Source organism: Cottoperca gobio, chromosome 14 (assembly GCF_900634415.1).
Source record: "Cottoperca gobio chromosome 14, fCotGob3.1, whole genome shotgun sequence".
NCBI lineage: Eukaryota > Metazoa > Chordata > Actinopteri > Perciformes > Bovichtidae > Cottoperca > Cottoperca gobio.
Genome location: NC_041368.1, coordinates 19,237,507 through 19,255,494, shown reverse-complemented (window position 1 = coordinate 19,255,494; position 17,988 = coordinate 19,237,507). Strand labels below are relative to the sequence as shown.

The 17,988-nt window shown below is 39.1% G+C and overlaps 2 protein-coding genes across 2 annotated transcripts; one reads left to right on the top strand and one right to left on the bottom strand.

Moving 5' to 3' along the window:
- The first annotated feature begins 448 nt into the window (after nt 1-448).
- Nucleotides 449-10,246, top strand: ube2b (ubiquitin-conjugating enzyme E2B (RAD6 homolog)). Its single transcript, XM_029448236.1, has 6 exons — nt 449-634; nt 4,407-4,487; nt 5,983-6,008; nt 7,167-7,256; nt 8,074-8,162; nt 8,382-10,246. Exons 1-6 carry the CDS (start codon nt 591-593, stop codon nt 8,508-8,510), a joined length of 459 nt encoding a protein of 152 aa, XP_029304096.1. The 5' UTR covers nt 449-590; the 3' UTR covers nt 8,511-10,246.
- Nucleotides 10,247-10,536: 290 nt separating this feature from the next.
- Nucleotides 10,537-12,387, bottom strand: cdkn2aipnl (CDKN2A interacting protein N-terminal like). The gene is made up of 3 exons (XM_029448237.1): nt 12,130-12,387; nt 10,979-11,084; nt 10,537-10,879 (listed from the first exon to the last, which is right to left on the bottom strand). The coding sequence occupies exons 1-3, from the start codon at nt 12,339-12,341 to the stop codon at nt 10,871-10,873; spliced, it is 327 nt and encodes a 108-aa protein (XP_029304097.1). The 5' UTR covers nt 12,342-12,387; the 3' UTR covers nt 10,537-10,870.
- Nucleotides 12,388-17,988: the final 5,601 nt, after the last annotated feature.

Genomic DNA, 17,988 nt, shown 5'->3' with positions numbered 1-17,988 from the left:
AGAAAAACCTTTAATTCATATGGAAATATTGCAACAATATAGTGTCTTTACACATAATTCATTTCAATTGTCTCTTATTCTTAAGGCTTCTTGTCGTGTTGCCAAGTCGATGCAGTTCTTGGTAAAAAATAAATATTAAAATATAAAAAATGAAAAAGTCCAAATATTTGCCCATCTCTTTTTGTGAATGTGGAATATTACAAATAATAAAAATGTAACAGTACAAAAATAATCTTCTCATTACCCTCAGAACTTTTCCCTGAAATATTATTACAGAATGTTGAATATCCACCCAAAATATTCTGAGTGATAAAACAAAATGACCAATTGTTTCCTCCTCCAGTTCACAGAAAGTGCAAGAATACTCTGTAATGTCCTTTTTGCAGGATAATAAAAAGGGGCTGTACCTCTGCTGTCAGCCATGGATGTATAAAGCACTGTAAGCAACCGACGTCACTAGAAACAGCTAGCTAGCCAGTTGTTTTGGGAGAAGAAGAAAAGGGTTACAAGCGGAAGAAACACCGGATTTGGTTTCGGATAGTATTCGTTTTATGGTCCTGCTTTAGTTTTTTTTAAATACATTTTGAATAATGTCGACCCCGGCAAGGAGACGGCTAATGAGAGATTTTAAAAGGTACCGTAACGTTTTGGCAGTTTGTATGTGTAGCTAGCAGCTTTAGCATATGAAGCTGTCGGTAGCTAGCTCAGTTAGCTTAGCATTAGCTGCTGGTGTAAATTATATTGTTTATAAAGCTTGACTGGAATTATTGTGACATAAACTCGTTATGTTATGTGTTGTCTTTGCAGGTGGTATATGTAGTATTGGATTTTGCATTTTCTTTTATTTATATTTGACGATATCCAAAGAAGGCACTTTGGTTTCATGTAGTGTTTTCTAACCAGGGTCTAACGTCTTTGCATCCTGACTGGTTTGTTTGTTAGCGTAGGTGCAACTTTAGGCTGGACAAGGGATTCAACAAACCATTTGTCTTGCCTTTACTAGCCCCGATAAGCTAACTGTTACAAGATGTATCAGTCTGCAAGCTGTGGGTTTAAATTCTCCTCCATAAAGTTAGCTAAATTCATCCAGCATTATGGTTTCAATCTCCCCCCCTTGCAGCAACGTGGCTCACAGGTGTTGCACAACTCCGTGTGTGTGTGTGTGTGTGTGGGGTCAGGGGTGCTCCATCTTAATCTTTAGGATGGATTGATATGTGCCTGCCACCTCTTCTTCTTGATACTTAAAAAAGAGAGAGTATATTTAAGCATTCCCAATAGCCCTCTTGTTTATATGATTATATTGTCAAACTCTTGCTGTGAAGACAAACATATGATTGGGTGTCCTGGGAGAATCACACCTGGCAAGGGGCTGCTTGTAATACCTGCTGTCCCCAATCTGTTGCATGGCTCCATATGGCATCCTACAGTACTAGTGTGTGTTTGTGTGTTATTCTCACACACGCACACGCACACGCACACACACACACACCTGTCAGTGGAAAAAAGATCCTAAGCTGTTCTACTAAGAACAGCCGTTGAAGCAGGGCGGCTAAGGTGTCACTGTAACTCTACTCTGCTGTGCCAGTCCCCAGGTGGTAAACTGTAACACACTCGGGCAAGAAAAACACAATGGTGCATTCCTGCATCAACCATGGCTGGCTGATTTGTAGTCAGCCTTGTGTGATATTGCCTAACACCCCTTGTTTGATCTGTAAGTCAAATTTCTTTGCACAATATGTGTCTTGAAACTGAGCACTGTATATGTTTTGAAAGGCAGTATTATATTCAGCAAAGCATCACTTTCATTTCTTCTTCAAAGGTATTTTAGACGGAATAAACAGAGTGAAACCAAAAAGCCCCAGCTTACACTTCAATACCTTGTTTCTTTTTTATATCCTATTGCTCCTCCAGAGTATTTTAGTAAGGATTCAACTTAAGAGCTGCAACGATTAACTCATTGATAAGTTGATTGTCAGAAAGATATACTATTGTGGTGTTTTTTTTAAGTTCATAGAAAAATGGCAAAAAATGCTTTTCAGCCTCTCAAATATGGAGATTTCTTGCTTTTAAAAAAAATCAGTTTTATATCTTATTAAACTGAATATCTTTGCGTTTTGAATGAATAAAGCGAGACATTTAAAGACATAGCTTTGGACTTTGAGAATGGGGTTTCCTTGACTGCACTGTTTTGATTATGTCATAACAGAATGTATACTTTTATTCTATTTATTTATTTATTTATTTATGCTGCAACTCACAATTATTTTCAATTCTGCCTGTGAATTAGGGATTAGTGCTGAGTTTCTCCGCAAAGAATCTTACAAAAGCGCCGCTTCAAATCTTGTGTTTACCGGAGATGGACTCTTAAGTTTCCTGGAAACGAGTCATTCAACATCAACAATGTTGCTAATCGTTGTTTACCAATCGATTTTAATGAACTAATTGTTTCATCTTTTTATCAAAATGAACCGTCACACACTGCCCACCACTTCCCTTAATCTGCTGTCTCTATGTAGTAGTGAAGTTGTGAGGAACATCCCTCCACCAGCAGAGCGCTCAGGCAGATTACAGTAAATGAGGTTAATTGCAGTGGTTCTGTCTGCAGCTAGGGACCTGGATGTGCATCTACAATTACACACAGACGCACACAAATCAGCCTACCTTGTTTTATAACCGTAAGCTGTTATTAAACCAGCTTTTATACTAGGAGGATTGCAGGCCTGAATAGTCGGTGGTGATTCCAGACTTGGCCTACGTGAATTGGTGATCTGAAGCAAGATCTTTGAATGTGACCGTAATAAACCCCGAGTATCAGCAGACGGAGTCTATTCAAAGACTTGTTTCTACACACTGCGTTATTTATCATGCAGGCGTGTTTTTATAGTCTCCTCTGATCAATACTTTAACAAACCAGAGAGGCTGCTGTCGGAAGCTTCATTTGACCTGCGACATCTGTGTTTTGATTTGTTGACGTCTTTGTTGCTAGGCAGTTGTTGCCGTAGTGTTCAGATCACTTGTCAGTCAAATAGCTCTGGGCTGTTTTCTTTTGTGGAGCTGGAGCTACTTCTTATTTTTCGTTAATTTCTAATCTATTATTAATAATACTATTGACCCTCTGATGGATTGGGCTGTAAAAAGTCCAAATAAAGGGCGCCGATGGACAAATAGCCATGTCATGCTCCTAAATTAACCATGTCTTGAAACTAGGAGATGTATAACTGTTAAGTAGTAAGAAAATGTATCTCCAACTAATTTTGATTATCGATTTTTAATAATTAATATAATTTCAATCGTGCCAAAGGTTTGCTGCTTTTCTCTGTTTCACTCTACTGGTGTTTAATTAATGCTAAACAAATAATTTTAAGAATTCACCTTGACATATGACAGTTCTCACTATTTTCTTAAAGTTAATTGAACATTTTTTATAAATAATTGTTAGGAGCACCAACTCGTCACACTAGTGAAACCAACATTAGACTAAATCAGTTATAAACACAGTCTATGATTCATGTTTTAAAATCTATCAACGTATCAATCAACAAAACCTTTCATCGCATTTCTTTTGGATTTCACGTTGTTGGAGTTTTGAGTTTCTCTGTCCTTGCTTCTGCTTACCGACCAGTTCTTGAATATATTCCAAACACACCGGCGTTGCTCCTGCTGGGAATGTAACACACATCACCTCCTCTGCACCAGATTGTTTGAACAGACACAGAGCTTTCATGAACTGGGCTCCAGATCGGTCATCAGTGTTTCATTAACATCAACGTGCCATGGAGAGTAACAAAACAAATGTGTATTGATAGATAAACATCCGGGTGCCTCTCCTTTTCTCTCAGGGTTTTTATATTTGACTGAACTGATCTTGACTGATAGCCAGAGGTCATTTCAGGTGACGGTCTACTCGGTGGCTAAAGCTTTTAGGGCTTTGATGCTCATGTCATGGTACAGTAGTGCTGCAGATGAGTGTTAGTGGTGCAGCTTATGTTAACTGACATGTGACAGCAGGATGGGCAGTGTGCAGTTGATCCTGCAAGCCTGGCTGTCTACTGAACTGATGTTGATACAGCAGTTCGTGTTTTGACTGATAATTATCCTGCAGTCAAGGTGTAAATTAAAATCCTCATGCGCTCTCCTATCCTTGTCTCCCTTTCCTCCCCCCGTCTTTTGTTTTTCCCCTCTGTTTTCATCCTCATTTTATTCCCTATTTCATCTTTTTCTCTTTTATTCTCTCCCTCTCTTTGCCATATTTTGCTCCTTTTTTACTTTTGTCTGTATTTTTCTCTTTCTTGCGGTCTGTCCTTCCATAACTCCCTTTTTGTCTCATGTCTCTTTCCCTCTGTCCACCTCCCTGCCTCTCTCTGTTTTTTCCCCGTGCTTTATCTCTTTCTCTCTGTCTTAACCAGACTTCAAGAAGATCCTCCCACCGGTGTGAGTGGAGCACCATCAGAGAACAACATAATGCTTTGGAACGCAGTTATTTTTGGGTGAGTCATGCTGTAAATCCTACTACGCCCTGCTGTCTTTACTGTGCCAATGTGATTGTGATGCACACAGTCCCCCAACTCGGCCACCACCCTGCGTTCTCCTTCTCCACATTCTCTTGCTTTTAAAAGAAGAATATTTCTGATTACAGCCCTGATTGTGACACAGAACAGTCTGGAAAAACAGCACGTAGAGCCTACGCAGTTGTTTGATGGAAGAACGGGCTGGGAGACACCATTGGGGATGGAGTTCAGCGGTCAAGGGAGGGGAGGAAGAAAGGAAAGCAGTATTGATAAAGACCTAACTAAAATTATGATTTTTATTTTTCCTTTGGATTAGTGATATTTCTGGGTACCAGTGGTGAATGAGGTAATCCAATATTTTAGCAATACAACAGTGTAGAAATACTCTTTCAAACAACAATATTGGCATCAAAATGTAAAAGTACTCATTCTGCACAATGGCCCATTTCAGAATCGTATATATTATATTACCGGATTATATTTATTGATGCGTTAATGTTAAATTCATCACTTAAATGTTGCAGCTTGTAAAATTGGCGCTCATTTTAAATATTATATATATTGCTGGGTAGCTTGTGAATTTCACCAATGGCTCAATAAAGTTTTATCTTAACCTATTATTATTATTATAATAATGATAATAATAATACATGATAAATGATTTGTTGATTTATATTTTGTATTATTAATCTGAATCGTCAAAATAACTTATAAATGTAGTGAAGTAGAAGTATAAAGTAGCAGGAAATGGAAGTACAAGTACCTCAAATTGTACTTAAGTACAGCACTTGAGTAAATGTACTCAGTTACTGTCTATTAAGTGCTTTGTACAGAGTTTGAAGTGGAATTTAAAAGGCTCACGACTCATAAAAAAAGCAACAAGATGCATGCTCTTCTCACACGAGCAGTATGAGATTAAAAAGCGAAATCAAAAAATATTAAACCGCCAAGAACACGAGCAAATCTCAAGCAATATAAGAAAGTAATTGAAAACTCGACTAGAAGCAACATACACAAACCGGAGCAGCGCACTTGGGTTTAAAATAGAACTAGCTAATAGTTCTTCACCTAATTCAAAGTCAAAGGGGAAGCTGCCAGAAATGTAAAACGTGTGAGCAGCTGTTTTAATTGGCCCCTTTTACACGGACTGTGAAGAGCTGAGTAAATAAAGACTGTGCAGAGCGAGTCCTCCAAGGATACATGTTATTAGATTGATAGATTGTTGCCTTGTGTTTTCCTACAGGCCTTATTGGTGGCATTGGAGAATTTTTGAAATGAGAAATAATTAAAAAATAAAAAATCTCTCTCTCTCTCTCTCTCTCTCTCTCTCTCTCTCTCTCTCTCTCTCTCTCTCTCTCTCTCTCTCTCTCTCTCTCTCTCTCTCTCTCTCTCTCTCTCTCTCTCTCTCTCTCTCTCTCTCTCTCTCTCTCTCTCTCTCTCTCTCTCTCTCTCTCTCCCTCCCCTCCTCCTGCAGGCCGGTGGGAACACCGTTTGAAGACGGTAAGTTCTCCGTTTTTGATTAATCTTGTCCATAAAGTGCAGGCTCACATTCTTCCAAAGCCCTGGATTTGATTATTATTGTGGAGGTGCTTTATTCAATCCATCTATTACAGCAGACCTGGGCAGTAACAGTGTAACGGTGATTGTGAGTTATGGCGGGTTACACACCACGAGCAATCAAACTCTCACACTGAAACACATTCCCTCACCTATAAATAGTTTCAGAACATTACAGATAAAATGATTACAAATACGATATAAGAAGGGTGTTTAGGACATTTTAAAATAGTTTTATATTTAGACACTTGTTCTGCGGTTATGGCTCTACACACGATGAGTTTAAAGAGCTGCCGTTCACCTTTTCACACAGAGCCAACTGATTTAGCTGCAGTGCATTGGGATAGTGAGACTTAAAGCTGCAGGTCTACTCTTTAACCTCTTAATCAATTATTTATTTCAATGAGAACTGAATGAACTACTGCAAGAAAAAGTGTTTCACTGTAAAAATATATATTTCTAAAACAAAATTGAAATGAGGCAAAGATTCCTTTTTATATTTGTTGACATTTAGATAACTATGTAGGGGAGGGAGGCAAATAGACATTTTCTAATTATTATATTACATTCACTTCTAATTTATCGAGTTTCACTCACTATGTACTCGTTAACTCTGATCTGAATCAATCTGCTATGTTTTCATCGCCTCTTTAAATACATATCTGACATCAGTAACTGAGAAGCTGAACATTCATCTGATGTGTAAAGTTGGCTAACAAACTTGCAGCTCTGCCGTATAATACACACCGTACACACTAATGCACATATACACACTTTTCCCTCATACACACACGTTTTTGCCTGTAATTATGACTTGGGTCAGGCAAGAGAAACGCTGACTCAGGGTTTATTGTTTTCTCCTGTTAGGCTTTGTGCTCCCTTTTTTATTCTCCTTTTTTAACCTGCAGAGTCGACATCTCTGCCTCAGTGAAGGATTAGCTTCTCTTTCTAGTCGAGCCAGCTTTATTTTTAGTAACGTAATAGTTTCTCTCGCTTTGTCCGACCTCCTCGATCCTTCACATCTGTATTCTCCTCACAAAATGACTTGCACTTCTCTGTCGGCTCTGTCTCACCCTCCTCTCCTCCTCTGTCTCTCTGCAGGAACGTTTAAGCTGCTGATAGAGTTTTCAGAGGAGTACCCAAACAAGCCTCCCACAGTTCGGTTTGTCTCCAGAATGTTTCACCCAAATGGTAAGAGGTACAACGCACACACACACATTCAAACCATGGATTTATAAATGGAAATAAAAGCCTGCCCTTCCTTTTTATTCTTTTAAATCCCAGCTAATCTTGTTTACCTTTTGCCTTTCGTTAATCTGATGTATTTGTCAGTTTGTTTTATTGTCTACTCTGTGCTTTTTTTTATTGTTTTTATAATTAGTTTCTTCAGCTTTATAATCTGTAAAGCCTTTCGGGTATGAAATGTGTTTGTGCCCCCATCATCTCAAGGCTCCATGTTCTTTCTCATTCTAGCCGTTTCCTTCCATTCATCTCCTTCCCCAGTCCAACATTGAAATGACTTTAGTAGGTTAAGTCAGCGAGTGTGGCAGTAAACTCCAAATGAAGGAGATTGTTTTAATATGTGCGTGTTCGTACAGTGGACAGAATCAGAATAAGGGTTATTGCCAAGTGTTCACTTACAAGACATTTGCCTCAGTGGTACATACAATAAACATATTAAGAGGAAATACAAATGCAGGCAAAGAACAGCAAAAGTGCTGCACTTTAAATATAGAATACAAAAAAAGATGTTATAAAAAGACTTTTGGGCTGCATGACTGCTGATTAAGCGGTTTTTATTTACTCGCAGTGTTTTCTCTGCGACGCTGCAGAAACACACTGCGTGTGAATATACAGCTCAATGAGTTGTAACTGTTCTTCACCTTCTGTTCTCCTAGACTTTACCAAATGTAGAGAAATGAATCTCTGTGACACTGGCATAGAGACATAATAATAATAATATGCAATATAAGTTAATAATAATCTCTTGTTTTCTCTTGTTTCCCAGTTTACGCAGATGGCAGTATATGTTTAGACATCCTTCAGAACCGCTGGAGCCCCACATACGATGTGTCGTCCATACTCACCTCCATCCAGGTTGGTTTGACGTTACACAAAGTAACCTTGCACTGGTCACATGGGCCTTTTGACATTTATCAGTTTTCCCTTTTTTCTTTCTTTGAACTGCACTTCAGTTAAAGCCGTCTGTGCATCTCTTTGTTTGAAGCAAGCGGGAGCAAACAGGCTAAACACCAACAATATGAAATGAGGACTTGTGGCGTTTTTTCATCACTTTTCTCACTTTCCCCCCCGCAGTCGTTGCTGGATGAGCCAAACCCCAACAGCCCGGCCAACAGTCAGGCCGCACAGCTCTATCAGGAAAACAAGAGGGAGTACGAGAAGAGGGTGACGGCCATCGTGGAGCAGAGCTGGGTGGACGTCTGAGCTTCTCTCGCTCTCCCCCCCCACCACCGTCTCTTCATCATCCCAGTACTTCTACGGCTTTCATTTTTACCTCATCAAGAATAAACCGCAACTATATCGGGAAAAACTCAAGTGCCACCCTGAAAAAAAAAAAAAGGAAGAATAAACAAACAAACATCCAGAACACCCAAAAGAGAAAGGACATTAACTCGCTCGCCAATACATTTGAGAAAAACGAGGAGAAATCATCTTATATTTGTGTTTCTTGTCCTTAATTTTACTTTTTTTTTTTTTTATTGCATGATGTGAAATAAGTTATTGCTAACAGAATTTGTAATATATCTTTTTGTTGTTTGGTTGGATTGATGCTGTTAGTGTTTTGAGTTTTACAGATTGTTTTTCCTTTTTTGTAATGTTGGCGGGTGTGCACACAACTTGGCTGTTGGGGAAAGGGCAGGTTGATGACCAAATCTCTATTTCTGAAGCATACTGACCCTGAAAGCGACTTTCAGAGTCGGTATCCTTGTTATTCTCCGAGTCAGCCACAGATGCAGCTTTATAAAGAGCAATCCCTGATCTGTTACATATCTCTGTTATTTTGAGAGACTGTAGGTTTGGGCTCACAGACGTCACAGGCTGCAACAGCGCCAAGTCTCCCTAGCCCTGATGAATCATGACTCCCTGGCTAGGCAGCTCTGAGCTTTTATTCCAGTCATTTCTGCTCCGGGGTGGAAGAGTGTGTTGGAGAGGGAGTGTTATGAGAAAGTAAATATTAACACCAGGATGGCACAGGATAAACTTGGACTGTGAAGCCCAAAGTGGGTTAGTTGAAAGGGACGCGGGGATCCCGGCCGAGCCAAAGAAATAACATATTCATTGCAATCAATTAGATTTTCCGAGAGTCAGTCTTCCCACTGTTGTCAATGTGTCTTTCTGTGTTAAATGTTATCAAAGTATGTAGAGCATAGGAAGATTTCCTTGAACGGTGGTGCTGTATTGTGGTGCGTTCATGGCTCACGGGACAGTGGAAGCTGTGAAGATTACAGGCGATCAGCATGAAGTTGGTAAGAAAGGACGACATATTTACTTCTACAATATGTTCTCTTCTGCTCATTTTCTATAATACACCTTTTTTATTTCTCGGAAAAGAGAAGATACTTTTATTTACAACTGTTCTCAGCTCCCTCTCCCGACGGCTCATCTTACCTTGTGTTTACATGGTTTTCCAATTTCATCCGCCAAAAAAAAGCAAAATTACTTTCAAATGCTTTGTTGCCTGTGACGCGTGTCAGTGCTTTTGATCCTTCTCTTGAAATGACACAGCTGACATGTATTAACAAGTGAGCAGAGAATAAAAGCAGTGCAGTCGAGTGCGTACGTTTTGTTTGAAATAAACAGTTAAGATGATTGACAGCAATCTGCTGCAGGGAAGACTTTACAGTGACATCAACTGTTTTCCCAAAAGCTTAAGTTGTTTCCATGCCTGCATTTGTCTCATTTTATTTGTATGTGATACCCAATTAAAACACCTTGAATCTAAAGTTAGAACTTAACCCGGCCCAACTCCAGCTCAATAATCCATGGAAGACAAACAAAACAGAGTTCCTCTTTGCTCAGACAGTTGAAGGTCATATTGTGGCTCGCAAAATATTTCACTTAAAAAGGCAGAAGGAATATGTTAAAGATTTTGTGAATTTAACAAAAGAAATGTATACTTATATGTATGAACATAATAAAACACATTTTTCAGAGTTTGAGACAAGTATTCTGATCTTTTGTTCTTGTAGTGACTTCTCAGAAACAGTTAGACCTTATGTGTCCTGTTTTCTAAAAGAGTTCTGCTTGTAAATAATTAAGACATTTGACCAACCCATAATGTGTTTATTACGATTTCCTCTCTAATTGAGGTTGGGTTTGTTCTCCGAGCTGATGTGTGCTTTGCTCCAATTTTGCCATTAACCAGAAAAATTGTGTTGCAATAGTTTGCTTACAGAATTACTATGATCCGTCTTTTTTAATGAAAAGAGTAAAAATAAATACAATCCCATAAAAAGAAGTCATTTATTGAGCTTCAGACATTAGGACAAGATTCAGTGACATCCTGCATCTGAATATAAAAAAATACTAAAAACAATTAAGAAGTAAAACAATGGTGTAAAAATGGATGAGCAGTGAAACTCCCACACTGACTAAAACAATTAAATGCTGAGTAACACAGCATTCCTGTCATCACATCAGTAATAAACAATGTAGGATTGTAAAAACACCGGCGATGTCGTCTGATTTGTTACACGCTCAGTCTGTATGTAAACAACAGCTGAGGTCCATCAGCCTTCAGGCTTGATCCCACACGACCAGAAGAGATGAGGCGACTGAGCCGGTCACTGACCCTGTCATGGAAGAGAGAGGAATGAATAAAGGATTTTCTTTGTATGTGTGTATGTGTGTGTGTGTGTGTGTTGGGTGTCCACAGATGTACACAGATGTACCTGTTGCTTCTTCATAATCTCATCCCTAGTCTTGAAGACCGGTGCGTCCTCCACCACGACGCCTTCAGCCATTTCCTTCACTTTCTCCAGGAGCTCCGTGCTATACCTTCCGTTAGTGAAGAGAAATGTGATTATTAGACCCACAATTATTCAGCATCACTACTTCACATCGTTTCTAAAAGGGTATGGTGTCCTGAAAAACAAGGGAGACTGCAAATATTGCTGAAACTGCTGGTAAATTGATGAATAGAGAATTACCAGATTATAATTTTGGTGATAGATCAATAGTGTAGAGCTAAACAGATTCATTGATATAATCTATAATTGTTTGACATGTTTTAAACAAAAAATGCCAAACATTACTTTAGATTTAGAAACAGTCTTTATTACATAATTTGTCCACAAGAGCGCACTGACAAGTTTATGTTTTATAAAGTAACATGTCCCACTTTATCTTAAAAACACAAATTTAAGGGAGCGTTATCAATAGTGTTTGTTTTTATTATGCTTTTATGAAAATCTGCCTCATAGATCTTGCATCAGTCGAGCTATAAGACAACGATTGTGAAAATGAATGCAGCCTTAAATCAAACTGCATTATGGATTTGATGCTAAATGAATATTGGCCAGTCAGTATCTGATTTATAAACTCTTGAATATTAGTAGTGGAATCACAAATCCAGATAATATAATAACTTCCACTGACTACAGACAACATGCTGCTTGTTTGCATAGACAGCATTGATTAAAAAAGGAGCCGTATTAGTTCATCAGCATCGTTAACTGTTTGATTTGAAAGAAAATTGCAATCTAAGAGCCAGTGTGTTTGTCGCCTCCCGGACACAGGGGGCAGCAGTGAGCCCATTATGAGTCGAGGCGAAGAAGATTTGAAACTAAAAACATGAGTTTTGTGACCTATTTGAAGTTAAATCAGACAATATGTTTAACTTTTAGAATAGAAAATGAACATAAACAGCTTAATTGAACCCAAGCACTAGTTTAAGCTCACGAGCACGAGTTCAACATCCTAGACTGCTGTAATACTTTGTGACGCAAATTTGACCTATAACAAAACATTTAAATGTTATTTTTGAACACACACTCATATAACTAAACTGCGGCGGTCACGTGCACATGTTGTGTTTACGCACCGACAGCCCATGAAGACGTTGTTAGCCCAGACCATAGACAGCGCGAGCAGCTGGTCCACGTGCGGCTCCTCGAAGTCGTTGATGTTCCGCAGGATGAACTCTCTCCTGGGCTGCCAGTGTTTATCACTCTCCCAGTAACCTCGATACGTTTCCACCTCATCCGCCACAGCTCTGTTTTGTTGAATAAAATCCTCCACGTCCAGGTTAGCCATCTTGCTTCTCTAAGGATTAGTCAACAAAGGCAACTTCCTGTTTGCGAAGCGGGTACCGGAAGTTGTGTTTTTTGCTTAGCGTATTTCAAACAGCGCCACACAGTGGTGGAACCGAGAGCAACAGCTGACCGGAAATACCCTGTGCACAGGGGCTTCTGAACTAATTAACGGTGTTAACATGTTAATTCATAATAAAAATGTTGACATAAAAAATATATTAGCACAGAATCAACACTATACAAACCAAATGATGCCAGGAATATGATCAGAGAGAAACGCCTATGTGAAGAGGCTTAAGGACAGTCATTCAGGCTCACAGATATACACACACACACACACACACACACACACACACACACACACACACACACACACACACACACACACACACACACACACACACACACACACACACACAGTCTCCTTTCGTTTTGGCTACAAAGATATGTAAACAGACCCCTGCAAGATTCCCCTTTCCTTCTAACTCTCTCACACACACACACACACACACACACACACACACACACACACACACACACACACACACACACACACACACACACACACACACACACACACGTCAGGGGGATTTGGGGCCTTGTTTTGACATGAAGTCATTGATATGCAGAGGGATTCCAGAGGAAGGCAAGCCAACATGAAGTCAGATGGACAGACAGACCATCTCACAGCGCTGTCGCTGGTTCTGTTTCCACAGCACAGTAACAACTGATTTAACTGTAAATCATTGTAACAGCTGGACACATTTAGGAGGAATATATTAAAGGGTATGGCCTCTGTGATCTGCTGTGGACTCTCACGGAAAACAAATATTTATTTTGACAAACTATTTTAAGTCCCATTACTTGTACATAAATTGGATTTATTTATTAAAATGACCACAAAGAGAAGTTTCCACGTCCACCTAACAAGTGAAAGTGATACATTTGTTTTTCATTGTTATCATTATGTATTAATGTAATATATAATGTAATTAAATACAAACAAGTAAACATTTAAGTATTAAATTAAACTTAATTAACTTAATCAAACGCAGCATAAGTAACCTCATGCAAATAAAATTGATGTCAAAATATTTGGTTTAAAAGAGAAAACCGAGCCTCGCAAACACAGTAGGGGTTCATGGCTACATCTTTTTTATAAAATCTCTTGAGGAACAACTGAAATCAGTTTCACAGCAGTAGTGAAAGTACAGTGGAGACACTGCCAAAGAAACACTGAGCAGGTTGGAACAACAGTCAAACATGCAGAGATGAAATCATGTGTCTGCAGATCCAGACAAGAGTTTCTTTAATGTGCAACCTGACGAGAACATCGATGACAGCTGATAAAAGCATTGTCTCTCTCTTTTAGAAATAAACTGCATTCATTCTGTACACGTAACAAAACATCAAGCAGCCGGACAGGATTAGTTTATTATGTTTATTACTTATATCAAGGGACAAAAAGCACGTTATGATGAAGCAGCCGGATTAACAATGAGTGTTTCTGTGCCTTTATTTGAAGAATAACTTTTTTTTTTTTTAAATGCCGTTGGTTTTTGAATATCTTCCACCCATAAACTTCTCCCACATGTTTCAGCTTCATCCTGTTTTCCATTGAGCTCTGAACGTTGTAATTCTATTTCCACGCAGTGTCAGTTTACTATAAGTGGTGAGAAAACTTCTTCCCAACAGGCCGAACTCTCCTGATGCTCTGAATCAAGTGTTTTACTAACACACCACAGGGAACAGAGACATGAACAAACTCAGTTAACACAGAAACATGATGCTGTCTGAGTCTCGCCTCTGCACGCTGGACTTGTGTGCATGCACAAAAAAACCCAATATTTCTAATACGCGTACACGTATGAACACACACTTTCATTTCTGAACTTGTAACTCCTAACCTTAACACTAAATGCCACCTCTAACCCAGTTTCTGTAAGAAATGTGACCCCGAACATGTTGTCTTCTCACACATTTCTTCTGAATCCTAGAAAGACAAGAAGACACTAAAAACACACGTTCACCACTTCTCAAATTCCCTCCAGAAAAACCACCAGTGGCACTCCTGAGTATGTTATATTTTGGGAAGCTTCCAATTCATACAAGTCGCCGCTTTATTGAGTGAACTAACCCATTAAGTTTATGGCATTGCTGCCCCCCCCCCGTCTCACTCAGCCTGAAATACACACTGATGCTGAATTAATACACTGCGTTCTTGCCAGCTCTGGCTGACAGCCGTTCTTGATGAGTCACCTAATATATGCTTACTCAGGAGAAAACTATAATTGGGAAAACACACAGACAACAGGTAGCCCTTTCAGTCGGAGTCCTAGGGGAGGGGCCAACGAGAGAAGATTAACCCACTCTGTGAAGTGTCTGTGGGTATCAAGCTTACTGGGAGGAGAATGGGACACGCAGCGAAGAAGGTTGTTGTAATATGTTCAGGGGTGTAGAAGACAATGACATGTGTAGATCAGGATGTAGCAGAGTGATATTCACTTTCAATGAACTCCTTTTGAAAGCTGACTCAGACAGTTATTACAATTTCCTGCTTTGAAATGGGAATAGTTGAGTTTTGTTTTGTAATCCTACCATTTAAATTATTTGCTGATTCGAAGGTATGTTGAATATTGTACTTAGTCATCCACCTTTGCTTAACAGTTTTAGCAAATGCCCAAAAATGACAATGACAAAACCTCTTATAGCTGTAGGAATTATATTTTTATAAAGTCATGTTTGTGCCTAAACTTAAACCTGAAACCTAAACCAAACCTCCAACTGGAATTATGTTCCTGCTGAGACGACACAAAGTCTTATCACTTTTAAATAACACTGTAAAAATAAACATACTTGCTGTTCCAAACAGTCTGTTCTTCCTGTTTGTGTTATTTTCTGTTTGCGACCACGCTCTGGCAGATGATCGCTTTGAATTCAGCTGCTTCTTGATCCCTTTTAATTGATATGAAATGAGCTAAGCTAGGCTACAACTTGGACTGTATACATAGAAAAGACTCAAATGAGAGGCCAGAAAATGTGAAGATCTCAAAGAGGACATCTAATAGATCACGTATCATAGTTTTCAATGTGTTTTATCTTCTGTTTTTCTCTTTTCCTTACTCGTCTTTAGTCTGTGAATGTTGTTTCTTTTTTCATGTGTGCAGAATGTCAATGTCTGGAGACCTCTTGTTAAATAAAGGTATCTTCACTTTGCATGAGATGTCTAAACCATTTCACCAGTTATAGAAGGCTAATCATAACACCATTGCTCAGTAAGAAATACAAACCTTTGGCTGCACACATGTCACATGTCCTAATATTAATGTCCGATTACACCCTATTAGTATTTGGGGGGGAAAACTAGCTCATCAGCCACCTTGGGACTGAACATATAACTAATATTTGTAATAAAAAACAAAAAGAATCTCTGAAACCTGATTGTAAAATGTCTTTGTAGTTTGCAGCAGGACTATCAGAGTCAGGCTGCACTTGACATTGCGTTGACTTTAGCTTCCCATAGAGGAGGGGCGCTTAAAGTCTTTAGGCTTTGGGACCCAAGTGATAAATGTAGCCTGTCACCCTGGGACACAGACTAATTAAATGTAGTGCTCTTGACATGTAGAGATGCCGGAGCAGTCGGGCCTGCCAGCTATTTCAGGTCCTGAATCCTGACCTATTGTTTAAAGAATTAGGATATATAACCGTCTATCAGCCTAACTGAACTTGACATGGATATTGGGGCCATGATACAGCGCATGCATCCCCCCCTCGGTACAGCCACCACACGGCTGGCTCTGCATGAATACTGTCATGTCTGTATTCACATATTGATCTTATTTCCTGGAATGTGTGGTTATGGAAATCAAATGCAACCTATGTCATGGAAACATCGTGTAATGTTGGCGTGTGCTGTGTGTGTGTGTTGTTGTTGTAGTTAGTGGCGGTTGTGGTGGTGGGAGAGTGTGAGTTAATATTACCATCAAGTTACACTTTCAAGAGTTTATTTCCCGTGAATAACAAAAGAATAAAAAGACGTAATGTTTGGAACTAATTAACTTGACTGGAGCGCTAAAAACCAAAATAGACTCCGAGGTGATGAAGGGAATTAAATGTGAAGGGAATCACAAAGTTTGTGTTTGTCACACGAGTCTGATATTAATTTAAATCAAATATAAGGAGCAGAAGAAGCTTTGAAAAGAGTTGCTGTGATGGTGTTTTCAGTTTCACCATGATGCACAACATGCTACAAGTAATGCACCATGGCACGATCACAGAGGTCCACACGCAGTGCAGAGTTCTGCAGCTCAATGAGCTCATCGATAACTAAAAGTTATTAAAGTTACAGTTATTTAAAAGTTAATGTAAACTGCCGGCTAACTGCTATTACTATATTACTATTACTATTACTATTATTATATTGTTGATGTTTTAAATGTCTTATTCTGTTGTGAAAGAACACATAATGTGCTTGTATGCATAAGATGCTAAAGCAATATAACTTAATAGTGGTGAAAAGTAACAAACTTTACATTTTGTACATTGTTTTCTTCATTAATTCTTGTTCAAAACATTCATTACATGGAGTATACATGTTCCAGTTTATCATTATAAAAGTTGCAGTTCCTTCAAACTATACATATAATATAAAAATAAAATGTAGGGAAAAGAAAGAAGAATAACAAAATCAAACTCTTCGGGTCTGCTGAGCAATTGGAGTAAACTTTAAGTGTCTAAATAATCTAATAGTTTTGCCAATTTATAACTTTTGCATATTTCAGATGCTGAAAACAGCATTTTCTGCCATTCCTGCATAAAACATTACTTAAATAGATCAAAAAAAGTTGACGATGATTGACTAATCATGACAGCTCTACTCATTAGTGACTAACACTGTATCTTACTCGTCTACTACTACTTAACCATTTATCAATAACAAGCGGGAATGTTGTGCACTACTGTTTAACCCAGATCTGAGTGGATCTGCTCCCAATGTGTGCATCTCATCACACAGTAAATTGCATTACCTCACATTAGAAACGACCATGGAGAGGGTCACAGGCTGTTTCCTCTGGGGACGCTGCCTACCTGCGTAATGTGGAAGAGGAGGAGGGGAGGACAAACTGTGGGATGCTGCTGTTGCATTTGAATGTGTGCCATAAAATCCCTCCTCTGTGTCCTTCACCACAGCATTTCACTTTGTGCAAAACAGCACCACACTCTCCCTCTCTCTCTCTCTCTCTCTCTCCCTCTCCACTTTCTGAGTGACACCTGATACAGCCGATTTTTGATACACCTGACATCCTTGCCTGTGCGCGAGTTGTGAAGTGTGTGCGTGTAGATGCAGGTCCGTCTGTTTGATACACGTAGAATAATCCCATTTGTTCATCCCAATGACATTAATCTCAGTCTGCCTCCTGCGTCTGCATCTATGTCTATTGACCTGACGTTTTAGATACAAGATGAGCGAAGATGAATGAGATGATGTGCTGTTTGTCACTGGAGAGATGCAGTTAAAAGCTGCACATACTTAATGAGACGGGGGGGAGGGGGGAACAGCACTCCACAAACATCAGGCTGTAGAGAAATTACAAGAAAATGTGGTCCTGCATGATAACAGGAAGAGGACAGTGATTTAGAGACAGTGG